General features: G+C 38.4%; 1 protein-coding gene across 2 annotated transcripts in view; it reads right to left on the reverse strand.

Moving 5' to 3' along the window:
* The window catches only part of CEP89 (centrosomal protein 89), a 109334-nt gene that overhangs the window by 23231 nt on the left and 58513 nt on the right, over nucleotides 1–27590 (reverse strand). The window contains exons 15-17 of one of the 2 annotated variants that reach the window (XM_090260339.1): nucleotides 16462–16629; nucleotides 13951–14092; nucleotides 8893–8982 (exon numbers count right to left, since the gene is read on the reverse strand). In XM_090260339.1, the coding sequence (XP_090116465.1) occupies nucleotides 8893–8982; nucleotides 13951–14092; nucleotides 16462–16629 (400 nt within the window). The remainder of the gene's footprint in view (nucleotides 1–8892; nucleotides 8983–13950; nucleotides 14093–16461; nucleotides 16630–27590) is intronic. The other variant, XM_090260340.1, reaches the window with a different exon arrangement.

Below are 27590 nucleotides of genomic sequence, written 5' to 3' on the forward strand. Positions count from 1 at the left end.
GCCAATATTGCTGGTGAACATAGATGCTAAAATCCTCAACAAAATATTGGCAAACCAGATCCAGCAACACAGTAAAAAGATCATACACCACAATCAAGTGGGTTTCATCCCAGGGATGCAAGAATGGTTTAATATTTGCAAATCAATAAATGTAATATACCACATAAACAAAATGAAAGACAAAAGTCATTTTGATAAAGTACAACACCCATTTATGATTAAAACACTCAACAAAATTTGCATGAAGGGAGCATATCTCAACATAATAAAGGCCATATACGAGAAACCTAAAGCCAACATCATACTCAATGGGCAAAAACTGAAAGCATTTTCCCTAAGATCAGGAACAAGACAAGGATACCCACTCTCTCCACTCCTCATCAACATAGTCTTGGAAGTTCTAGTCACTGCAGTCAAACAAGAAAGAGAAATAAAAGGTATCCAAATTGGAAAAGAGGAAGTAAAACTGTCATCATTTGCAGATGACATGATAGTGTACACAGACAACTCTATAGATTCCACAAAAAAACTACTCAACCTAATAAGTGAATTTGGCAAAACAGCAGGGTACAAAGTCAATATTCATATTTCGAAAGCATTTCTGTACACCAATAAAATATCAGAGATAGAAACTGGAAAAAATCCCATTTACTATAGCAACAAGAAAAATAAAGTACCTAGGAATAAACTTAACCAAGGAGGTAAAAGACCTGTACTTGGAAAACTACATAGCACTGAAGAAAGAAATTAAGGAAGATACAAATAAATGGAAGCATATATCATGTTCATGGATGGGAAGAATCAAAATCATTAAATGTCCATAATACCCAAAGCAATTTATAGATTCAACGCAATTTCTATTAAAACACCAAAGACGTATTTCACAGACCTAGAACAAATACTTTAAAATTTTATATGGAACCAAAAAAAATACCCTGAATAGCCACAGCAATCCTGAGGAATAAGAACAGAGCAGGAGGAATCACAACACCTGACATCAAACTATACTACAAAGCCACTGTAATCAAAACAATCTGGTACTGGCATAAGAACAGACATATAGATCAATGGAACAGAATAGAGAGCCCAGAAATAAACCCAGGACTAGATGGTCAACTAATATTTGACAAAGGGGGAAGGAGCATAAAATGGAGTGAGAAGACCCTCTTCAACAATAGTGCTGGGAGAACTGGAAAAGGACATGCAAAAAATGAAACTAGACCACCAACTTACACCACACACCAGAATAAACTCAAGATGGATCAGAGACTTAAATGTAAGCCATGACACCATGAAAGTCCTAGAGGAAAACACAGGCAAGAAAATATCAGATATCCTACATAGCAGTATTTTCACCAATATATTTCCTAAGGCAGGGGAAATAAAGGAAAGAATAAACAAATGGGACTACATCAAATGAAAGAGTTTCTGCTCAGCAAAAGAAAACATCAGCAAGATGAAAAGGAAACCAACCACATGGGAAAACATATTTGTCAGTGATACCTCAGACAAGGGATTGATCTCCAAAATATATAAAGAACTTATACATCTCAACACCAAGAAGACAGACAGCCCAATTAAAAAATTGACAAAGGACCTGAACAAATACTTCTCCAAGGAGGATACACAGAGGGTCCATAGACACATGAAAGAATGCTCAATATCACTAGCCATCAGAGAGATGCAAATAAAAACCACAACGAGATACCACTTTACAACTGTCAGAATGGCCATCATCAACAAATCAACAAACAAGTGCTGGCGAGGATGTAGAGAAATGGAAATCCTAGTGCACTGTTGGTGGGAATGCAGACTGGTGCAGCCACTATGGAAAACAGTATGAAATTACCTCAAAAAACTAAAAGTAGAATTGCCTTTTGAACCAGCAATTCCACTGCTAGGATTATACCCGAAAAATCCTGAAACCCAAATTCAAAAGAACTTATGCACTCCTATGTTCATAGCAGTGCTGTTTACAATAGCTAAGTGCTGGAAACAGCTTAAGTGCCCATCTGTAGATGAGTGGATCAAAACACTGTGGTACATTTACACAATGGAATACTATGCAGCAGAGAAGGAACTCCTGCCATTTGTGACAATGTGGATGGAACTAGAGAGAATTATGCTTAGTGAAATAAGCCAAGCAATGAAAGAAAAATACCATATGATATCACGTGATAGAGGAGACTAATGAACAACACAAACAAATAAACAAAATTGAACAAGGAACAGAATAACAGTTATGAGGGGGGCGGGGGGAGGGAGAGAAGGGGGTAAGTAGGAAAAGGGTCTAGTCAAGGAACGTGTATAAATGACTCATGGACATGGACAACGGGGTAGGGAATGACTGTGGGAGAAAGGGTGGGCTGGGTAGGGGGAGAAATGGGGGAAAAATGGGACAAATGTAATTGAAAAACAATATAAATAAAAATAAATAAAAATCTTTTATATTCTTAAATTAGTTTTGTTTAATCTCTTGATCTGTCTTGGACCAAGAGAAGAGGATTAGTATTCCTAACATTATGAAGTTTCTATTTCTCTTTGTATCTCCTGTAGTTTATATTTTATAAATCTGCTGCTGTGTTAATACATAAATGTTCAGAACTACTATATATTATTAACTGCAGCCTTTAGCATTATGAAGTTTCTTCCTTTTTTTCCTTTTTCTTTTTTGTCTCATTTAGTGCTTTTGGCCTGAATTCTATCTTGGCAGTTGTAAAGATTACAACCTTGTTTTCTTTTTATCTGCATAAATCTGGATTATCTCCATTCATCCTTTTATTTTTAAGCTTTGTGAAACACTTTGTCTCTTGGCTCTAGCATGAAATAGTTTTTTTTGCTTTACAACAAAATCTAAAAAAATAAATTCTTTTTATGGGTGGATTAAGCTCATTTATATTTATTTATAGCATATTTGTTTGGTTTCAATTTTATTTTGTTTTATTATTTTATCCATAAACTTTTAAAAGACTTTCCTGTAGCCTTTTCTTGGCTCTTTTTTGCCGTTGTACTTATATTTAGGAATGAATCTCTTGATTTCTGTGGTTGCTTTTATTCCTATGTTCTTATGCCTTTACATTATAAGTCCTTACTCCCCTCACTTTTGATACTATCCACTGATTCCTTATCAAAAGTAACATATTAGCTCATAATCTTTTCTTCACTCTTTTCCTAAATATTTTAAGCCCTTATGACTTGATTTTTCATCATTAAATGATATCCTATGTCTCAGGTTATTACATATGAAGCAATCAGCAAGTTTATTCTATTTTCTGCCTTCCTTCCCCCTTCACTTATCATTTTTTCTTTGGTTGTATTATTTCTACATTGTCAGGGAACATTTACGTTCTATTCCACCAGCCTTATCCCTGTTTTAAGTCTTACTTCACAGTTAAATAAATATATTCTCACTATTAATGCTTTTCCAAAATCTGTCTAATCATTTCTTGATTGGCTAAACTCAGGTTGATTGATCCTTAGGACGAAGTTCTTACATGGTCAAAACTGTATGAAGGGCTACTTGGTTGGATGGAAATATCCTTGGCTCATACTCTTTCCTTGAATATTTACAGATGGCCGTCCACTGTTCTCTGGCATTCAGTGTTGCTATAGAACAGTGTGATGTCAACATGGTTTTTTTTCCCTAAGCCCTTGGTCTTTGTCCAAGTGTCCAAGGTATTCTTTCATTATCTTAAAAGTCATAGATCTTGATTCTAGTCTTCTGGGTCCATCTGGGTTAGTTTGTCCTAAGCACATAATGTGCCCTTTTCATATGTAGAGCAGAATAAGTTCCATCGTTTGGATTCTTCTTTCTGAAAACAGGGATATTGGATCTCTAATATTTTCTACTGAATTCTTTTTATATTCTTATTTTTAAGTTCTTGCCTTTACCTTTTCCTTTCAGTTTTTATTGTTTTTTACATCATATGTTATTATTTACGGTATTACAGTTGTCTCAGTTGTGACCCACTGCCTAGTACTCCCACTCCCTCAGGCAATCTCCACACAGTTGTCCATGTCCATGGGTCATACATATATGTTCTTTGGCTACTCTATTCTCCATGCTGTATTTTATATCCCCATGACTATTCTGTTACTACAGATTAGTACTTCTTAATCCCTTCACCTTTTCACCTCCTTCATTCCTCCCATCTGGCAAACATCATAATGTTCTCTGTAACTATAATTCTGTTCTGCTGGTTTATTTATTTTGATTTTTAGAATCAACTGTTGATAGATATGTATTTACTGTCATTTTAGTTTTCATATTTTTTTATCTTTTTCTTTCTTAAAGAGCCTTTAACATTTTATATAATATTGGTTTTATAGTGATAAACTCCTTTAGCTTTTTCTTGTCTGGGAAGCTCTTTATCTGTCCTTCAGTTCTAAATGATAGCTCTGCTGGATAGAATAATCTTGGTTGTAGGTCCTTGCTTTTCATCATTTTGAATATTTCTTGCCAATCCGTTCTAGTCTAAAAAGTTTCTTTTGGCAGTCTTACGGGAGCTCCCTTATAGGTAACTAACTGCTTTTCTCTTGCTGCTTTTAATATTCTTTCTTTGTCTTCAACCTTTGGCATTTTAATTATGATGGGTCTTAGTTTTGGCCTCTGTGAGTTCATCTTGTTTGGGAGTCTCTGTGCTTCCTGGACTTGTATGTCTATTTCCTTCACCAAGTTAGGGAAGTTTTCTATCAGTATTTTTTCAAATAGGTTTCCGATTTCTTGCTCTTCTTCCAGGACTACCACGATGAGAATGCTGGTAGGCTTGAAGTTGTCTCCGAGGCTCCTTACACTATCCTCATTTTTCTGGATTCTTTTTTCTTTTTGCTGTTCTGATTGCTTGTTTTTGCTTCCTCATATTCCACATCACTGATTTGATTATTGGCTTCACCCACTTTACTCTTGAGTCTCTGTATATTGTTTATTTCAATTAGTGTATCCTTCTTTTCTGGCGGGCTAGATATTTTTTTTGCTGTTGAGACCCTCACTAAATTCCTTTAGCACCCTTATAACCAGTGTTTTGAACTCTGCATCTAGTAGATTGCTTGTCTCCATTTTGTTTAGTTCTTTTTCTGCAGTTTTGTTCTGTTCTTTCATTTGGGCCATGTTTTGTTGTCTCTTTTGGCAGCCTCCCTGTGTTTGTTTCTATGTATTAGGTAGAGCTGCTGTCTCCCAGGCTTTGTATAGTGGCCTAATATAGTAGGTGTCCTGTAGGGTCCAGTGACACTGCCTCCCCTATTACCCAAGCTGGGTATTCAGGGTGCACCCACCATGTGGGCTGTGTACACCCTCCTATTGTAGTTTAGTCTTAATTGCTGTTGGCATGTCCAAGGTCTGCCACCAACTGTGTTCTGTTGGGGTCAAACAGCATAAGCTACAAAGTGATCTGCCAATAGCTACTACTTGTGCTGAACTTGGAGGTGCCTAGGTGTGGTCCCCAAAATTGGCTGCTGCTAGTGCTGGGCCTGGAGCAAGTTACTGATAAGTACAGAGCTTGCTGAAGCCAGATGCTGCTTGCTTGAGAGAATTTAAGAAAATCTGACATGCCATTCATATGGAAAAGCCACTGGAAACAGCTTGAGTTGCCCCAAAGTTGGTTGGGGTAGGGCCTCAGGGAATCACCAGGTCAGAGAAAACAGAGTGAGCCAGGTTGATGGAGTCTCAGATATGGTTTCCACCTGCTGGCTCTCTGGCTCTGTGGGGGAAGGGCTCAGAAAAGAAACAATGGCCTCTATCAGTACTTCTGTCTGGGAGAAAGCTGGCCCCCAGTTCTTGCCCTGATGCTGGACAATTAATTTCCTCCCGTAGGACTCTGATGCCTTTAATTTGCTATCTGCTGCCCCCATGCTGGAACTCAGAGGGAGTGAGTCCAAGTAAGTCTGTGCATGGCCCTTCAAGAGGAACTGCCTGAAACTCCAGCAGTTTCTGTCTTTTACAGCCTCAATCCTCACTGGTTTTTACAGCCAGAGTTATAGAGACTTATCTTCCTGGTACTGGAACTCTGGGCTGGGGGCCTGTTGTGGGTATTACTGAGATATCCCTCCAGATTTTTATCTGCCACACATGGGTGTGGGACCAGCCCATTCCATATCCCCACCTCTCTTACCAGTCTCAATGTGGTTTCTTCTTCAATTCCATAGTTGTAGGACTTCCATTCTGTTCAATATCTGATGGTTCTGAATGATGGTTGTTCCACTTTAGTTGTATTTTTGATGTGGTTGTGTAAGGAGGCGAGCTGTGTTAACTACACCATCATCTTGACTGGAAGTCCACACAATATCGTCTGCCTTTTTCATCACTATCGTTTGTCTCTTTTTGTGCTTTTATGAACATATTCTCCTGGCAATTGAGTCCACATTTCTGAAAAGCTTCCTCTTTTCATTCTATTTCTTTCTCATGTTGTGTCAGTTCCATTTCACATCCTCCTTTGTTTGGTCATATCTTCTTAGGGTACTGTGTTTCTGCTTTGTGGTATTTCTTCCTAGCTTTGACTGCTTTTTTAAGTTTTAGCTACCTACCACCTATCTACCTATCTACCTACTTGCTTGCCTATCAATCCACTTTGGAGTATAAGTTACAGTTTTGATCTCCTTTGTGGCAACATTTTTTGATGCATTTTCATCACATTTAGGAAAGTTATTCTATTTTTCTTTTTCTTAAGGAATTTTTGTATGGAGGGCACTGGATTATTTGGGATGAGATGAGGTTCCATGGAGGGTGGGCGCACTGGTTGGTTGGATCAGGGAAGCCTTCCAAGCTTCACATACCACTTCTCTTGTAGCCTCTTCTATGGCTCTCTGAATCCAGCCTAGGTCAGAAAGGCTTCTACCTGCAGTTCAGAGTTTCGTAGATATCATCATAGTCCTGACTTTCAAGGTGATGTCCTCACTTTTACAAGTCATATGTTGTAGGGGTTTTATGAGATATCACCTCTGTATTTTCTTAAGCCCTTTCCAGGTCTCTTCAATTTCCCAGAGATTCTGCCCTATTTAATCTGGATTCAACTCACAGGTTTCCGCTCTGAGTTGGCATGTGGGCACTTTTTACTATTCCTAGTCAGATGAATTCCCAAGACAAGGCCAACTACTCTGAAGATCAGACCTTCTCTTTTGGAAATAAAAGCCAACCAGAAAAAAAAAAAAGAGACCCATAATTGATCATTATTACTCAAAATACTTCTATGCAGAGTCCTATCAATAATAGTATGATGTATTTCTTCTAGCTGTTCTAATGCAGAGTTAGAATATTGTTTTGCATACTGCTTTTGATACTGTTAAATATTTAAAATTGTAAAATGCATTATTTAATTAATTTCCCAAATAGTTATTAAATTTATTGAATACTATGAGCCTAATGCTCTTCTAGGTGCTTGGAATATCTCAGTGAACAAAAACAGGAAAAAATATCCCCATTCTTTTGGAGCTTATAATCTTGTCAGGGGTGACAGACAATAACCAAAAAACATAATAAATTACATAGTCTGTTAGGTGATATTGTCTTTGGAATAAACAATAAAGCTAGATAATGAGAATCAGGAGTGTCAAAGAATGGATAACCAACAATTTTAAATAGTCAAAGTATGTCTCATTGATAAGGTGACATGTTGATATTATAAAAAATTATAAAATATGAGCAATTTAATTAATAATAAAGCAAACACCATGTAACTATCATCCAAGTTAATACATAGAACATTAACAGAATATTATTAGTATCAGACTTGGAAGTCTCCAAGCATCCCAATCCGTTAGATATAATCATTAAATCTCATTTTTGTTATAATCCTTTTCTCACTTTTCACTTCTAATTTTATAGTCTATGTACACACTAAACAGCTTAATTTTGCCTGTTTTAAACTTCATATAAATGCAATCATATCACAGACACTCATTTGTGTTGAGCTTCTTTCACTCAATATTCATGAAGCATAGGAAAAATAAAATCTATTTGTTGCATTAGGACATGTTAAGTTAAATTTTAATTTTTTAAAAGTGAATAATTCAGGACTAAACCTTATGTTCCCTAAAGTAACACAAGCTCACAACATATATTTACATATATATATAGTTCACCCAATACTATGAGTATTTATATACAGCAGCCAACGTTTCAATTTGCTCTTTTTGGTTTATTAATTTTCCAACATATCAAACAAATGTCATCAATCTATTTAATCACTTATTAGACCTCCTTTTTAATCATTGTCCTGTATACATGCTCTTGAGCCCAGAGGTCCTAGATCTTATTCCCCATGCTTGGAGCTTCATGCCCTCAGAGTCCCTTCCTCTTCAAAACCCACAAGGCTCCTTGCTCTCCACCCAGGCCTCTAGCCTGCTGGTCCTCTCCCTGCCCCTGCCCAAGAGAAATCAGTGTAGCTGAGGATGCATACTGAGAGACCGGAAGTCAGAATGCAGATGATGGGGAGAATGGTCAAGTGTAGGAGTGGCCAGGAGGAGGAGAGTCGGGACAATGAGAATAGCTTTCTTGGGCAGGCGCAGTCAGGATTAAATAAGAGAGGGAGGTCAACGCTGCTTTCTAATTGAACCAACAAATGAACTACACTTAATCGTAAAGCCTAGACATTAACTTAAGGATATAGCCTGGAGGTTTTTCTTCATTCTTTTCTTTACTTTCTTTCTTTCTTTCTTTTGAACATCTTCATTGTATCTTATTGTGCAGATCAAGTGAAGTTTATTTAATGAGTGGAAGGATGCTACTTCTGGAGAGGTAGGTTCTATTTCTGCCAGCAAAACTTGTACTGCTTTTACTCTCTGAATGATTAGCGTTATATACAGGAAAAATGTATCACTTTCTTAAACATGGGAATCTGTATCCAGCAAGCCTCTATTCCCATTTGAAAAAGAAATCTTTAAGATTAAATGACCACTTACCTTGACTTTTTCCTCTAACCTTCCCATGCGAATATTGCCTTTTATAATTTTGTCAAGGACTCCATGTTTTTCACTTTCTAAACATTTGGCCTAAGGAGAAAGGTGAAAAGAAAAATAATGGGCTCTCAGTTTTTACAGAAAATTTGAAAAAATAAAAAGTTCTTCTGCAAAGAATGTTACTACTACTCACAAATGATCACCATTCTGCCACTTGTCTTGGCCCAACCCCTCTTGCCCCCAAACTGGATTTCTGCTCCCTGTGTGAGGGCAGAACTTGGGCCAACAGCTGAGGAGGGGCAAGACCTGGTACAGCATGCTGGGCATCCTTCATGCGCACAAACGGGATTCCCAGAACAAGGGGAGTGGGAGAGGTTGTAAGGGCTTCTAGCACATTTCTCTATTTTTAAGGAATATAGCATTCCTTCAATCATATCCAAGGAATCAGTGCCAACATGCAAATAAACTTTAATTTGATTGATTTGAATAATTACAAAATTAAGGATAACTTAATATGAATGCACAATGCTATTCTCCAAACAAATGTGAGAGGCAGTATTTCCAAGATGGATGTCATTTGAAGCTCAGTTATTTAGATTAATATCTACATGGGGCATAAACTACTATGGAGTATAAGCTGACAATTTCAAATGGTAAAAGAAAATTGTAAAAGTGAGCATCCCTTCAAAAGTAAGCTAGTAGTGGCAATTTGATTATCATAAAGAAAAATAAGACAAAAACAGTTAAATAACTGGCCACAAGTCACATAAAAACCTATCCAAAAGGCAGGATCAGAAATTAAGATGTCAATATCAATAAATTAATATACAAGGGGCAGGGGTGCAAGTCCCATAGCCCAGGGCAATGAGGAGGTAGCCAGTACCACCCCTGAACCCCTACTAGAGGGGCTGGCCTTGGGCCTCCCAAGGAGAAGGACCCTATAGGGCCAAGGGGACAGCAGTGTCTCTGTGTACACAGATCCCTCATGGTGGGTGGGCCAGAGTGGGATGAGAGCAGCTTCCCCTATTTCTGAGGGGTCTGGGCACTCTAAACTCAGGCCTGGCTTTCAAGCCATAATAACACATGTCAGGGCAGAAGGAGAAAACACATTTCAGTAACAGTCATAATTTGTAACTTTTAAGTATTTGAACACAGAGTATGTGTCCTCCATTTATATTTCTTTTATTTATTTATTTACTTTTACTTTTTAATTGTATTTTTTCCCATTACCATTTATCCCCCTTATGCCCCCTATCCCCCACAATCCATTTATATTTCTATCCTGGGCTCACAAAGATGAGGGGTAGACCTAAGAGGGACTGCTTGAGAGTCAGGGAAGATCTTGACTTCATCACAGAAGCCTAGGATGCTCCCTGGCCCACATGGGCCTGCATCCTGTGTGTCCTGTCCTGCAAACAAGTTGGCTTTGTCTTTATAGTGGCAATGACACTTGGCAGCTGGGTCTCCATGACTGTGTGCTAGATGACTGGGTTCATTTGCAGTTTATGTTTTTCAACAAGCTCTCTGTTTGTCTCTTGATCTACCAGTGGGTTAGCCCAGGAGGAAGAGCAGAAGGTGCTCAGTGCTGCTGCAGAGAATGTCAGAGTTGAGCACTTGGATTTTGACAGTGAGTTCTCAGGAGAGGAATTACTGGATCAGGAGGTCTGACTGCTTTTAAGGCTCCTACTATGCTGTCAAATGGCTTCTGAAAGACTTGGGGAAAACTTAGAAATCATCAGTAATGTATAACCAGGCTTACTCTACTCTACCAGTAACTATTATAATTAAAATTTTCTTTCTAACATAATAAAAGCTTAAAGTGGTATCTCAAGACTGGCTAAATTAGAATGTCTTCTGTCACAAGTAAAGATCAACATTTCCCCCCAAGAGGTAGATATTATTTATATTTATTCTTATATAAACAATGGCTATAACCTACGTGCATTTTCCTGGGGAGGAGCTTAATATCCTTCTAGCAAATGGGAATAAGCCAGAGGCAACTCCTGACACTCTCTACACCTCCTTCACCTGGAGAAGGGCGAAGTTACTTCTAAATTTGTCCATTTCTTTCTCTCTAAGAAAGTCCTCAGGTGTTTTTTGTAATGACATCCATTAAACTTCTGAGCCTACACTATCAACATTGCTTAAAAAAACATGTTTAATGCACAGAAGCAATATGAGCTCAATTTAGAGAAATCAAAAAACGCAGATAAATAAAACGATTTAAAATTTATTTTTGCCCTGACCAGCATGGTTGGGTGTTTCCCCGCAAAGAAAAAAAGGTCACCAGTTCAATTCCTGGCCAGGGCACATGTCTCGATTGTAGGTTCAGGCCCCGATCAGGGTGTGTACAAGAGGCAACTTGTTTTCTTTCACATTGATGTTTCTCTCCCTCTCTTTCTCCCTTCCTTTCCCTCTCTCTGAAAATAAATAAAATATTTAATAGTTTTTCTTGTAATTCTACCATGATTAAAAAAAAAAATCTTGTAATTCTACCACTTGAATATCTCACTATAACGTTTTTACAGTAAATCCCATCAGACTTTTCTCAAAGCATATGGCTTGGCATTGCATCTATCTTCTCTCACTGCATATATCAGTTGTAGACATCTTTTAAAATTAATGTGGAGAGACTTTCAGCCAAGATGGAGGCCTAGACTGACACGCTCCATCTTCTTCGACAACTAAGAAGGAATACAACTACCGCAAAACCAGAAATAACCAGAAGTTCCAGAAAATAAATGGAAGTCCAGTGTATGAAGTTATAAAGAAGTGGTGCTCATCCGGATGGGTAGGAGGGGTGAAGCGGGGGCAGAGAGGTCAAGCTGTGCTGGCGGCGGCAGCAGTGGTAACGGCAGCGGGACAGGGGTTAGCACAGACACCCATATTTAGGGGGAAGCGAGATGCATCTGGGGAGCACCCCTGGCTGCAGACCAGACCCGTCACCTTGCGATTCCAAAGCCAGGGAAGGCAGACCTCCATTGCCTTGGACTGTGAGGCCCGGAGAGGTTGGGATGGAGGAGGAGGCTCCCGGTCTCTCAGTAGAGAGTGAATGGCAGGAATCCATGCTGGACACCCACCCCCGTAGAAAACGCCACAGTGTGGTGAGAAGGGTTGCCCAGTTGTGACTAGTGCACGGGGCTCCGCCCCCTACAGCACAGGAGGTGTGACAGCCCTGCCAGGAAGCAAAGGTAAACACAAAACTGTCAGAATCGCACAGATCATGATAGAGAACCCAATGATGCAGCTGACCAGACAGCAAATATCTACTCTAACGAAGCAGCAGATAGGAACTCTTTCTGAAGCACAGTTCAGAGCTTTGGTTATAACAATGCTAACAGACCTAACAGCAGATCTTAAACAAGACAGGGAAGGAATGAAGGCTAGTCCTGCTGAAATGAACAAAAACACATACAAAACTAGTGGTGAGGGAAAGAAACCAGGGATCAAATCAAATCAGAACATAGGGAAAGAACAAACAGTCAACCAGTGCAGAAAGAGGAAACGAAAAGTGAGGAAAATGAGGAGAGCCTCAGAATCCTATCGAATAGCTATAAGCAGGCCAAAATCCGAATCATAGGGTTTCCAGAAGGGGAAGAAGAAGAACTAGATATTGAAAAAAATATGTGAAAAAAATAATGAAGCAGAACTTCCCTAACTTGGGGAAGGAAATAGACTTACAAGTCCAGGAAGCACAGAGAGTTCCAAAAAAAATGGACCCAGGGAGAACCACACCAAGACATGTTCTAATCAAATGTCAAAAATTAAAGATAAAGAGAGAATCTTAAAAGCAGCGAGAAGAAGAGAATTATGTACAAAGGGGTCCCAATAAGACTTTCAGCTGATTTCTCAAAAGAAACTCTGCAGGCAAGAAGGGACTGGCAAGAAATATTCAAAGTAAAGAAAAGGAAAAACCTACAACCACGATTACTCTATCCAGCAAAGCTGTCATTCACAATAGAAGGGCAGAGAAAGTGCTTCCAAGACAAAGTAAAACTGAAGGAGTTCATCAGATCCAAACCACTGTTATATGAAATGTTAAAGGGACTTGTTTAGGAGAAAGAGGATCAAAACTATGAATATTAAAATGAAAACTGTATCACAACAATGAACAACAGAAGCGAGGGAACTGAAACGAAGGCAAACTAAGTAGGCAACGAGAGTGGGAAAAGAATTATAGGTATGGGGAACATATTGGGGGGAGGTCAGTGGGGATGGGGAAGGGGAGAAAGGGAGGGAGATGGTAAAAAAAATAAAAAATAAAATTAATGTGGAGATCATGTCTATGGCATCACTCTTGCTGGCTGGATAGAGCTCCATCATGTAGGACCATCAATAATTTACTCACTGCCCTTCCTTGGGACTAGTGCTGTCTGAAACAACGTGGGATGAATATCATTGCCCTTCAGACTATGTCCTTAGGATGAACTCTACTTCACCTATGATTCTTATGTTTCATCCTCAAATAGGGAATATATTAACTGAGCTTTGCAGAGAGAATATAAAGGTGTGTCTATACAGTCAAACCTCAGTTCTCTAACATCTTGGTTCTCAAGCAATTTTGTTCTTGACCAAGTTGTTCACAGAAAAAACTGTCTTGGTTGTCCAACAAAATTTAGGTTCTCGATTCTCAACCCAACAACTCTTTCATGCTGATGCCTGTAGGAACAATCATGCATCTCTAGGTGACAAATAAAGATTTGGTTTTCAAACAAGTCACTTGAATAGTTTTCTGGAACAAATGAAGTTTGAGAACCAAGGTTCCACTATATGTGTAACAGACAACTGATCACTACTGTTCCTACTTAGTTAAATGGACTAATTCCACTAGCTTTTCTCCTAAAATATCACTTGCCATTATTTAAAAGTTTGGCTTATTCACTTCTTAAAGATATCTCCACCCCCATGGTTGAAAGATAAAATTTTGGAAAATTTGAAAATTTGCTGTCAAAATTTACAAAGATGAGTAAGTTTGTAAAAAAACAAACAACAAAAAAAAACTCTTCTAAATTAGGTTTCATGTTAACTTGCAGTGTAGTCAAAGTAACTGAGGAAACTTACCAAATACATAAGATTGTCACGTTCTTGAGTTACATTCTCTGCCAGGTCAAGAAGATTTGCCAGGTACTGGTGAGCAGACATTTCATTCTCCATAGCTTTCTCCACCTGCTTTGTGAGGACGTCAATTTTTTTCTGAGATCTCCTAGAGTTCCATCAAATGGTGAAATAAAAAACATTAGCCCAAATGGCTAGGGCACAGTGAATATCTGTATTATAAAAACAGCAAGCATGTTAGCATTTAAATGTTATTCTTCAGCAATCTAAATCTTAAGTTTCAACGTGAGAACTGGTAAATGAATTTAATTTTAAGCCAAGCATAATTATTAACTCAAAGTCAAGCCAGTAGAAATCTTAAAGTGCTTTAACACAATTAATAGGCTAAATATATATTATTCTATTACATCATGTTCTAAAAGATACTTTTGAAAAGTAATTCAGTAATCCAAAACTAGACTTTTAGGAAATGGTTAGGAAAGAACATCTAAAAGTTTCAGAGTCTTAGAGTCATCATCATAGGTATCAACAATATGTGAACTATAGACTAGAAAAATGTTAATGGTCTACAGAAAAGCTTTTACTGTATTTATATTTTGATATGCAATAAAGTCAAATATTTTTTCTATTTTATAGCCAATATTAGAAAAAGAAAAGATAACGAGTGTTTCTCAATCTTTTTTTTAACTATTAAAAAAAGTTGAAGGACTTCCAGCCAAGATGGAGGCATAGACCAACACGCTCTGTCTCCCTCCACAACCAAGAAGGACTACAACTACTGCAAAACCGAAAATAATAAGAAGTTCCAGAAAATAAATCTACATGGAAGTCCAACGTATGAAGTCATAAACAAGTGGTGCTCGTCCGGATGGGTAGGAAGGGCAAAACAGTGGCTGAAAAATCAAACTGTGCTGGAGGCAGCAGCTGAAGCAGCAAACAGCGGGACCTGGTAAGCAGACACTCGTATTTGGGGGGAGGAGAGAAGAACCTGGGAGTCGGCCCCGGCTGCGCGCCAGACCTATTGGCTTATGATTCCAACGTCGGGGAGGGCAGACCCCATTGTCTCCGATTGTGGGGACAGAGGATGCTCCCGGTTCCTCAGCGGAGAGTAACAGCAGGAATCCAACTTGGACCCCCACCCCCATGCAAAGCACCACAGTGTGGTGAGAAAGGTCCCCAGGTTGTGATGAGCACATGGGGCTCCGCCCAATATAGCATAGAAGGTGTGATAGTGCCCCGTCCAAGAAGGAAAGATAAACAAAATGGTCAGAATGGCAGAATTAATGATTAAAATACCAATCACACAGCTAACGAAAAAACAAATAAAGGCCTTGACTGATGAACAAATAACGAATCTTTCTGAGGCTCAGTTCAGAGCCATAGTCATAAGGCAGCTTACAGACCTAACAGCGGGGCTGAATCAAGACAGGGAAGGAATGAGGGCTAGTCCCACTGAAATAAACAAAAATACATACAAGACAAGTGGTGAGGAAGGGAAAGCCATGGATCAAATCAACAAATCGGAACATAGGGAGGGAACAAACAGTCAACCAGTACAGAAAGAGGAAACAAAAACTGAGAAATATGAGGAAAGGCTCAGAAACCTCTGGGACAGCTATAAGCAAATGAGCATTCGAATTATAGGATTGCCAGAGGGTGAAGAAGAAGAACTAGAAATTGAAAAATTATGTGAAAAAATAATGAAACAGAACTTCCCTAACTTGGGGAAGGAAATGGACTTACAGGTCCAGGAAGCACAGAGAGTTCCGGATAAGCTGGAGCCAGGGAGGACCACACCAAGACATTATCATCAAAATGTCAAAAATTAAAGATAAAGAGAGAATCTTAAAAGCAGCAAGAGAGAAGAGAAGAATTATGTACAAAGGGGTCCCAATTAGACTATCAGCGGATTTTTCAAAGGAGACTTTACAGGCAAGAAGGGACTGGCAAGAACTATTCAAAGTAATGAAAAGCAAAAACCTACAACCACAATTACTCTATCCAGTGAAGCTGTCATTCAGGATAGAAGGGCAGAGAAAGTGCTTTCAGGACAAAATAAAACTGAAGGAGTTCATCAGATCCAAACCACTGTTATATGAGATGTTAAAGGGACTTGTTTAGAAGGAGGATCAAAGCTATGAACATTAAAATGAAAACTGTATCACAACAACCAACAGCAGAAGCTAGGGAATCAAAACAAAGGCAAACTAAGTAGGCAATGAGAGTGGAAAAAGAACTGTAGGTATGGGGAACATTATGGGGGGAGGTCAGCAGGGAGGGGTAAGAGGGGAAAGGGAGGGAGATGGTACAGGAATTAAGAAGCATAGCAGGAGGGAATGGAGTAGACAGGAAGAGGTTGAGAAGAACTATATGCACAACCAATGGGCATGGACTAAGGGGGGGGGGACAACTGGAGGAAGTGGGTGGTTACAGCGTGGAGGGGAGCAGGGGTAAAAGAAATTGGGACAACTGTAACAGCATAATAAAAAAAAAAAGTTGAAGAAAAAATATAAAAACCTATTTATTTTCTGTGCCTTTTTGAGTTCAGCTTCCAGAACTTTGTTTTTGGTTGTCAGATTGTCCTTCTCTAATAGCAGGCTCTTTTTCTGTACTTGCAGGACTGCCAATCTTTCCAACAACTCTTCCATTTCAGCACTTTCTTTGTCGCCTTCCTTCTGCAACCGGCTGATGGGCAAGAACATCACAGACTTGTATCCAGTACATGGAGGCTACAATGAGGCAACCACGTGCCGGGCAGGTGATAAACAGCCCAGCCCTCCAGCCCTAGTGGGTTTTTTGGAAGGCCTCTGCACAATGTCTCCCCTTCCCAGCCCTTGGAAGACCTGGGATGGAGCTCCTAGAGGACAGGAGAGAGGGCATGGCTGGGCACACACCTCTTTGATAGTAATGATTTAACCTCTCTTTCTGCCCACAATTTTTGCTTATGTCTGTGTATATACACCTATTTATGTCCTATTCCTTCCAGAAAGAATTTAAGACAGCTCAACTTTTTATGTAATTATTTAATTGCTCCACCTCAAATTCTAATGCTATAACAAATTTTATATACTAAAGTAACTGCATGTTTTTATGATAAAAAAACAAAAGAATAAGGAGAGTATACAATTTCAATCTATAATTCTGGCAAATGATACTAAAAAAAGAGTTATTTCTTCATTTGCTGTCGTGGTCAATTTTCTTATAACAACTAGGAAAGAACAGGTGGGGGGCCACGTGCACAGTGGCTGCCAACATTCTGAGAGATGGGGGCTCGCTGCGTACAAGGTGGGTTTACTTCCTGGTTTCCTGGCTGTCTGGAGAACAAACCTCTGGTTGCATATGTTTGGGGGCTGCCTCACTTGTCATACAAGTTCAGTGGCTTCAGCCTTGCTTGGCTCCCCGAACAACCAGTCAGGAATTTTCCAGGTAGTTTCCATTGCTTTCTAGTTTACATGTTTTAGTCAAAGAGTAGAGGACATACCTGGACAAAAAAACACAAAATTGAAGTTTGAGTTAAACTCATCTTTTAATTTATTGTTTTTCTTCTGTCTTCTGTTTTGATTTTAAGATTTTATTTTAAAAGTATTTTTTGCCAAAGTAATACACTTAACAGGAACCAAATGAACCAGTAAAAAAAGTTCACAATGAAAAGCAACAGAGACAATAGGAAATGTTGGGAAAGTATGGGTGGGTGTGCACATCCACCTCAGAAAGCAAGATCTACAAAACGCACTTACTCTATGGCCCAACAATGCCACCTCTAGGTATATATTAAGGGAAACTTGGATGACACATATAAGAAAGTTTACTGTGATACTGCTTAATGAAGCAAACATAATAACATTGATAGGCTAAGTAAAATACAGTATTTCATATTGTCAAATACCACCATGCAACAGTTAAAAAGGATAAATTCAACATCAAAAGTTTGTTTTAAATTTGAGTGCAAAAGTCAAGATACTAAAAGCATGAATTCATTTATATAAACTTAAAACATACCGAAAATACCATGTTATTCATGAAAACATGTAAAAATTAAAAAACAGATTGGAAATATAGTTCCAAATTTATCATAGTTGTTGCTTTCGGAAAGTGGGGGCGGGGAATAAGAACAGTGGTTAAAAGGTGCTTCAGCTATATTTCTAACAATATTTCTTAAACAAAACAAACCAAAAGAGGTAAAAATAATTTATGTGAAAGAAAACAGTTAACAGATACAATTTGGTGGAGAAAATAATTGCTTTGAAAGAAATTTTAATAAAATGGTTCCTAATGTCATACACCTCTAGGGTCTCACTCCCAAGAGGACAGAGGACACTTCTACTGACATTCTTTTCTTTCTTCTTCTTTTTTTAATCCTCATCCATGTTTTTTATTGCTTTTAGAGAGAGAGGAAGGAAGAGAAACATCAATGAGAGACAGAAGCATTGATTGGTTGCCTCCCATATACGTCCGTTCTGGGGATGGTGCCCCAACTAGGGATCTTATGCATCTGGACAGGGAGTGGGGTCACACATGCCTGTGCCTGGACAGGGAACTGAACGTGCAATCTATCTAATATGTCCTAACTAGGAATTGAACAATGATGCTCCAACCAACTGAGCCACACCAGCCATTTCTACTTATCATTTCTGATTTCAGTTCTTCTGATGAGAAACCATGACTTAAAACTTTTAAAAATGGTGAAATATAAAATGCATATCTGAAAGTATATTAAAGATACCCCAGATACTCCCATGTGTCCTGCTCCCATCATAGAGCTCTTCCCTAATCTTCTTTATAGTTTCAGCACCTAACTGTGCATCATTACGGTTTAGTTTAGTTTGGCAGTATTGGGACCAAATACATACATACATACACATACACACACACACATATATATATATATGGAACCAAGACATATAAACAGTGTACTGTAGTCCCTCTCTATATCGCGGTTCACTTATTGCAGCCTCACTGTATCGCGGGATTAAAAAAATATATTTAATTATTTATCGTGGATTTTTTGCTATATCATGGGATTTTGCAGTACTGTATATGTATGTTGTTAAAGTTACATAGGTTTAAGAGTGTAGAATATGTTTAAGAAATAAATAGTGTTTATAAAAGTGTGGAAAAGGTTAATAAAGGAGTGGGAAAGGTTAATAAGGGACTGGGAATGGTTTATAAGTGTGTGGGAATGGTTTATAAAGCCTTAAAATATATATAAGCTAAAATAAATGTAAGGTTCCTACTTCACAGACTTTCACCTATTGTGGCGGGGTCTAGAATGTAATGCCTGTGATAAGTGGGGGAATACTGTATTACAACAAATATTAAAGGGCTTGTTTTAAGAAGAAGAGAAAACAGAGGAAAATAGTTTAATAATAAGATGGCAATAAATACATATCTATCAATAATCACTTTAAAGGTAAATGGCTTAAATGTTCCAATCAAAAGACCTATGGTATCTGAATGAATGGGCAAACAGGACTTGACTTTCAGTCAACATAGCAGGATAGGGAAACAGAGCCTGCCCCCTCACATACCACATCAAAATTACAACTAAAATATAGAACAACCATCACAAAGAACCATCAGAAATCGACTTGAATGGAAGTTGGATGAAAACAGAATTAAAGAAATCACATCCATCCAGACAGGTAGGGGGTGCACAGATACAGAATAGGCTAATCTCACATCCACGTGTGGTGGATAAAAACTTGGGAGGGATATTTGGGAACGAGGAGTCCCAGGCCCACACCAGACCCCCCAGCTCAGAGTTTCAGGGCCAGAAAGAAAAGTCCCTGTAACTTCTGGCTGCAAAAACTGGCAGCAATTGAGTCAATGGAAGAAACTTCCGGAGTCCCAAGCAGTTAGTTCCTCTTAAAGAACCCACACACAAACTTTCTCAGATTCACTCCTTCTGAGCTGCAGCACACAGGTAGCAGCTTAAAAGGCACCAGTGGCATACAGGGAGGAACTGAAGATTCTGGCAGTAAAGCGAGAGCTGGGGGACAGCTTTCTCCCAGACAGAAAGGTGGGCAGAGGCTACTGTCCCTTTCCTGAACCCTCCCCCACAACAGAGCCCCAGATATGGCAGGTGGATGCCATATCTGAGAATTTATCCACATGGATAACACTGCTTGCTCTGCCCTAAAGATTCCCCGAGACTATGTCCCACCCAACTTAGAGACCCATCCAAGTTCTTAACTGACTTTTCCTAAGCCTCTCCTTATTTTTTTCACTGGTGATAAAGATGCTCACAGGTTTGACAGATATGCTTGAGTACAGCAAATGCAAAAGAGAAGAAGTGTAGGCTATGCTAAGTGAAACAAAGGAAAATCCACACAAAACCAATAGTGAAGGGAAGGAAGCCGGGGTTCAAATCAATGATTTGGGACATAAGAAAGAAAAAAACAGTCAACCAGTACAGAATGAGGAAGCAAGAATTGAAAAAAACGAGGAAAACTTCCTAAATTTTGTGAAGGAGATGGACATACAGGTCCAGGAAGCACAGAAGATCCTGGGCGAGCTGGACCCAGGGGGGACCACACCAGGACGCATCATGACTGAGATGTCAAAGGTGAAAGATAAAGGGAGAGTCCTGGGGGCAGCAACAGAGAGGCGGAGAGTTGCCTACAGTAGGGTGCCTATAGGACTATCGGTTGATTTCTCAGAGGACACTTTGCAGGTAGGAAGGGACTGGCAAGAAGTATTCAAGGTGATGAAAGGCAACCTGCAACCAGGATTACTCTATCCAGCAAGGCTATCATTTAGAATGGAAGGGCAGATGAAGTGCTTCCCAGACAAGGTGAAGCTAAAGGAGTTCATCATCACCAAGCCATTATTATATGAAATGTCAAAGGGACTTACTTAAGAAAAAGAAGATCAAAACTATGAACACTAAAATGACAACAAACTCACAACTATCAACAACTGAATCTAAAAAGTAAAAACAAAATCCAACTAAGCAAACCAGAAAAGGAACAGAATCAGGTATGGGGATCATTTGGAGAGTTATCAGCTGGGAGGGAGAAGGGGGAGGAATGGGGGAAAAGGTGCAGGGATTAAGAAGCATAATCAGTTGGTACAAAATAGACAGAGGGATGTTAATAATAATATAGGAAAGGGTGAAGCCAAAGAACTTATATGCACGACCCATGAACATGAACTAAGGGGGGGTGGGAATTGCTGGAGGGAAGAGGGGTCCTGGGCAGAGGGGAGCAAAGGGGGAAAAATTGGGACTACAGTAACAACATAATCAATAAAAATACTAAAAAAAAAAAAAAAAGAGAGAGAGAGAGAGAGAATGGACCAAAAAAATAAACAGAAATGAAAGAGGAAAAATAACAACTGATACCAAAGAAATACAAAGGACTGTAAGAAAATATTACCAAAAACTATATGCCAAGAAATTGGACAACCTGGATGAAATGAATAAATTCCTAGAAACATACACTCTTCCAAAACTAAATCAACAAGAATTAGAGAATTCGAAAAGACAGATTACACCTAATAAAATAGAAACAGTAACCCAAAAACACCCAACAAAGAAATCCCTGGACCAGATGGCTCCACAGATGAATTTTACCAAACATTCCAAGAACTAACACCTTTCCTCAATCTATTGTAAAAAATTCAAGAGGAAGGAAGGCTCCTAAGCTCATCTTACAAGGTCAGCATTATCCTGATTCTAAAACCAGATGAAGACACTACAAAAAAAAAACATAGATGCTAAAATACTCAACAAAATATTAGTAAACCTCATGCAGCAATGTACCAAAGAGTAAATTCACTATGATCAAGAGGGATTTATTCCTGGGGTGCAAGGTGCGTATAACATTCGTAAATCAATAAATGTGATTCACCACGTAAAAAAAATGAAGGATAAAAACCACACAATCATATCAATAGATGCAGAAATAGCATTTGACAAAATCTAGCACCCCATTATGATAGAAACTCTCAGCAAAGTGGGAAGAGAAGGAACATACCCAAACATAATAAAGCCCATATATGACAAATACACTGCTAACATCATACTCAACAGGCAAAAACTACAAGCATTCCCCTTAAGATCAGGAACAAGACAGAGATATCCACTGTCACCTCTTATTCAACATAGTCCTGAAAGTCCTACCCACAGCAATCAGACAAGAAGAAATAAAAGGCATCCAAATTGGAAAGAAAGAAGTGAAACTGTCTTTATTTGCAGATGATATGATACTGTACACAGAGAACCCAAAGATTCCACCAAGAAACCACTAAAGCTGATAAATTCAGCAAAGTAGCAGGATACGAAATTAATATCCAGAAATCAGTTGCATTTTTATATATCAATAACAAACAAAAAGAAAGGGAAATTAAGAAAATGATCCCATTCTCACTTGCTACAAAGTAAATAAAATACCTAGGAATAAACCTAACTAAGGATGTAAAAGACCTGGACTCAGAAAAGTGTAAGACACTGAAGAAATACACTGAAGGAGATACAAATAATTAGATGCATATCTTGTGTTCATGGATAGGAAGAATTAACATGATTAAAATGTCCATATTATCCAAAGCAATCTAGATTCAACACAATTCCTATCAAGATTTCAATGATTTATTTCATAGACTAGAACAAATATTTCAAGAATGTATGTAGAACCACAAAAGGCCCCACATAGCAACAGTGATCCTTAGAAAGAAGAACAAAGTTGGATGAATTATGCTATCTAATATCAAACTGTACTATAAGGCTATAGTAATCAAAACAGTATGGTACTGGCACAGACACATAGATTAATGGAACAGAATAGAGAACCCAGAAATAAATCCACACCTTTAGAGTCAATTAATATTGATAGAGGAAGCAAGCACATACAATGGGTTAAAGACCGTTCATTAAATAAATGGTGCTGGGAAAACTGGACAGATACATGCATAAAAATGAAATTAGACCACCTTCTTATGCCACACACAAAAATAACTTCCAAAATAGATTAAAGACTTAAATGTTAGACCCAAAACCATAAAAATCCTAGAAGAAAACATAGGCAGTAAAATCTCTGACATTGCTCTTAGCAATATTTTTTGTGATATATCTTCTCAAGCAAGGGAAACAAAAGGTAAAATAAACATACAGAACTACAGCAAACTAGAAAGGTTTTGCACAGAGAAGGAAACAATCAACAAAATAAAAAGACAACCCACAGAATGAAAGAACATATTCCCCAATACATCTGATAAGGGGTTAATATCCAAAATTTATAAAGAACTTATAAAATTCAACACCAAAAAACCCCCAAATGTTCCAGTTAAAAAATGGGTAATGGACCTGAATAGACACTTCTCCAAAGAGGATACAGATGGACCAACAGACATATGAAAAGATGCTCGATGTCACTAATCATCAGAGAAATGCAAATTAAAGCCACAATGAGATACCACCTCACACCTGTCAGAATGGCTGTCATCAATAAATCAACAAACAAGTGCTGGTGAGGATGTGGACAAAGGGAAACCCTTTTGCATTGTTGGTGGGAATGCAGACTGGTGTAGTCACCATGGAAAGCAGTATGGAGATACCTCAAAATATTAAAACTGCCTTATGACCCAGTGATTTCACTTCTGGAAATTTATCCAAAGAAACTCGTATCACTAATTTGAAAGCATATAAGCACCCTATGTTCATTGCGGTGTTATTTACAATAGCCAAGATTTGGAAGCAGCACAAGTGTCCATCAGTAGATGAGTGGATAAAACAACTATGGGGCATTTACACAATGGAATACTACTCTGCCTTAAGAAAGAAGAAAATTTTACCCTTTGCGACACTATGAATGGACCTGAAGAACATTATACTAAGTGAAATAAGCCAGTCAGAGAAAGGCAATTACCATATTATTTCACTCATATGTGGAATGTAATGAACAAACTGAACAAGCAAGCAAAACAGAGACAGACTCATAGATGGAGAGCATATGACAGCCAGTGGGGGCAGGGAGGTGAGGGGGTGGAGGGATTGAGCAAAAAGGAAAAAGGACTCATGGAAAACAGTGTAGTGATTGCTGGAGGGAGAGGGGCATAAGGGGACTATATGCTAATGAAAAAAAAATACAATATAGATGAAATTAAAAAGAAAAAACTCAAACCAAAAACCTGTCAACCTGGAATTCTTTATTATTCCTAATGATTTATTTGAAGATTCACTTTCTACATATGGAATTATATCATTTTTGAATATGACACTATCATTTCTTTCTTCCCAAAGCTGGTTAACTTTTCTTTTTCTTGCCATGTGTACTAGTTACCACTTAGTAACCTACATTTTTAATGTTCATAAACATGTCAGAAGTCATCCTTGTACCTTTTCCAGTCTCAACAGAAAAGCCTGTAACATTTTAGCATTAAGTGTAATATTTACTGTAGATTTAAAAAAAGAGAACAATTAAGGAAGTTCACATGACTAATATTTTCTTTAGAATTTTTTATATCTAAATTCATGAATGAAAATGAAAAGTAATTTTTCTTCCTCATACTATACTGGGCTTTTGTATCCAGGTCATACTGACCTCATAAAATGAGTCAGAGAGCATTAACTCTTTTTCTGTTCTTTAGAAGGGTTTATGTAAGCCTACAATTATTTCTTCCTTGAATATTTTTAGAGCTCTGGTAAAAGTAAATAACCCTATAATTTTCCAGAGAAGATTTTTGGATTCAATTTCTTTAACGATTAAAGGAATTATCAGGTTTTTTTTTTTTGTCCTTGGGTCAATTTTGGCAAGTTATATTTTTGACCATTTGATCTCTATTTTCTTTTTTAAAAAAATATTTATTGATTTTAGAGAGAGAGAAGGAAAGGAGAGAAAGAGAAAAAAAAACATGGATTTTTGTTGTTGCATTTATTTATGCATTCAGTGGTTGATTCTTGCATGTGCCCTGACTGGGGATCAAATCCAGGACCTTGGCGAATCAGGACAGTACTCTAACCAACTGAGGAACCCAGTCAGGGCAAAACGCTTTGTCTTCATTTGCATATTTTTTCTATGATTCCCAGTCACTGTTTGGCTGGCTCCCTTTGTGTGGAGTAATACTATCCTTGAAAATTTTAAGGAGGAACGGGGCTTGCTTCAGAGAAGATTGAGGGCTGGTTTATTTCTGGTCACCTTTTCCTGAAGATGCCTGTTGTGGAGTCCCGGCTTACTCTTCATTTGTGGATGATGGGATGGTCTTGTCATTCTTGGTGGACAAGTATTTCATTAGGATGCATCTATGTGTGGGTCTTTTTCATTGACCACAATGGACACCAAGTGGATCCCTTCATAGTTGAGGCCTTTGGAGATCTGGAAATGCCCTTCCATTACATTAACTTCCTTCTTTCCATTTTCTTTAGTCTCTCTTTCTGAGATTCCTGATGATCTGATTGGATCCCCTGTATTGGTCTTCCATCTATTACCTTTTCTCTCTTACTACCAATTATTTATTTCCTTATGTTCTAAGAGAATCCTTAATTTTATCTTTCAGCCCTTCTACTGATTCTTTTTTAAAATTCTGATAAACACTTTAAGTCTTGAACTTTTTAAATAATTGGACTTTTTATTTTTAAAAGTTTTTATTTACTTATTTTTAGAGAGAAGGGAAGGGAGAGAGAAAGAGAGGGAGAGAGACATCAATGTATGGTTGCCTCTCACATGCCCCCAACTGGGGACCTGGCCTGCAACCCAGGCATGTACCCTGACTGGGAATCAAACCAGCAACCTTTTGGTTCGCAGGGCGGCACTCAGTCCACTGAGCCACACCAGCCAGGGATAAATAATTGCACTTTTTAAAAATGGCATTTTATTCTTTTAAATTAGCCTCCGTTCCCTGTATTACCTCAGTTTCCTTTGAGGAGAGTTTCTGTACTTATCTAGGTCTCTCCGCCTCTCTGCCTCTCTCATTGTGATTTTTTTTCATTATACCCAATGATCCTTGTTGTTTGTTCACATTTAGCAATCTGTTCTTATTTTAGGAAAAGGAACTGGCTATTTGGTGTATATTGTGTAAGTAGATTGATTTTCTGCTCACGCTGACCAGGACTCTGTCTGAGATATGTGAATAGTTGGCTTCACATTAGGGTACAGGCCCCTCAAAGCCAGAATAAGGAAGGCTTTCCTTTGTCTCCAAAAGAGTCTGCTAAATTTCTTTAGAGAGGTGGGTCAACACCCTGTTCTCTTCCCATTGACCATCCTGAGTAGGCTCAACTTTCTAGGCAATGATAAAAGCCAAGAGCAATCTGACCTTCAAAGCCAACTGGACAGTTCAGCAGAAAAATGAGCTTCTGCCATTTCCTGTCTCTCAGTTCCTTTCAGCCAGGGTTGGCAACAAGTAAAACAATGAAAACAAAATGGATACACCACTCTATTATTTATTATCTGTTCTGTCTTCAACCAGGATAGGAGAAGCAACGCATATGCCCCATACCTGACAGCTCACCAAGCACAGGTTCAATTTGACACTTTTCTACATAAATACTTATTTTTTCTTCATGGCCTCATCTTTGCCTAAGACACACCCTTTCCCAAACTCTTCCTTAAGACTTCCTCCCAGTGTAGGAGCCAGCCGGACAGCTGTTTTGCTGCTAATGACTCTTTTGCACACAGCAGATCTCTATCATGATATAAGCCTAGGAAGGGATCCCCCTAATTGAGGCAACCAGAGGACCAGTGCACTGAAACCCAAATGGAGCTTCAATTCTGTTTAGCCTCACTCCAAGATGTCCTTGGCTTACCTCATATCTGCACAAGCCCAAACAAAAACCTATGTTTTTGTCTATTTTGCCTACTTTTCTACCAGGCCTTGGTACACTCTACACACACTCCCCTGAATTCACATATTCCATCCCTGATGAATTTATTCTCCTTTCTTAAAATGTTACAAATTCTCTCTCCAATCAGACACTGCTCCTTCCAATATGAGCAAAAACTAAGGTTTCCCAAAGAAGAAGGAATCCTGCCTCAAGACTATAGAAATCCTGAGTTTCCAGCCAGTTGGCTGGCTGCACGGATTTTGGTTTTGCTAGCTTCTACAATCACATGAATCAATCCCTTAAAATTTACCTTCCTCTTTTTCTCTCCAAATATATATCCTTTACATATATATATCCCATTTGTTGTCTCTCTGGAGAACCCTGACTACTGATACACACATAATTTCACCTTGCAAAGATAATTTCTACTAACGTTTTTCCATTCTGCCAAACATTTCTCTATGCAATAATGGTATATATGTAATATATACACAGGCATAGCTCATTTTATTGTGCTTTGCTTTACAGATGCTGCATTTTTTACAAACTGAAGGTAACACTCTCCTCCAGCAAAGATTACTACTTGCTTTTCTGTGACACTCCCTTTACTATGAGACTCACTTTATTGAGGTGATCTGAAACTGAACCTGTAATATCTACAAGGTACGCCTGTCTATATAAAAATTATACATATACAGACACAAATACTTACATATGCACACATAGCATGATCAACTCATCCCAAGTGGCCTAGGACTTTCCCAGTTTTAGCTCTAAAATTGTCACGTCCTGGGAAACGACTCAGTACCAGGCAAACTGGGATGGTTGGTCACCTTAATACATAAGAATTTTTTCTTTTTAAATACAATTGTGATCATTCTTTACCTAC

Source organism: Furipterus horrens, unplaced genomic scaffold (genome assembly GCF_987537825.1).
Source record: "Furipterus horrens unplaced genomic scaffold, mFurHor1.1.pri manual_scaffold_13, whole genome shotgun sequence".
Lineage (NCBI taxonomy): Eukaryota > Metazoa > Chordata > Mammalia > Chiroptera > Furipteridae > Furipterus > Furipterus horrens.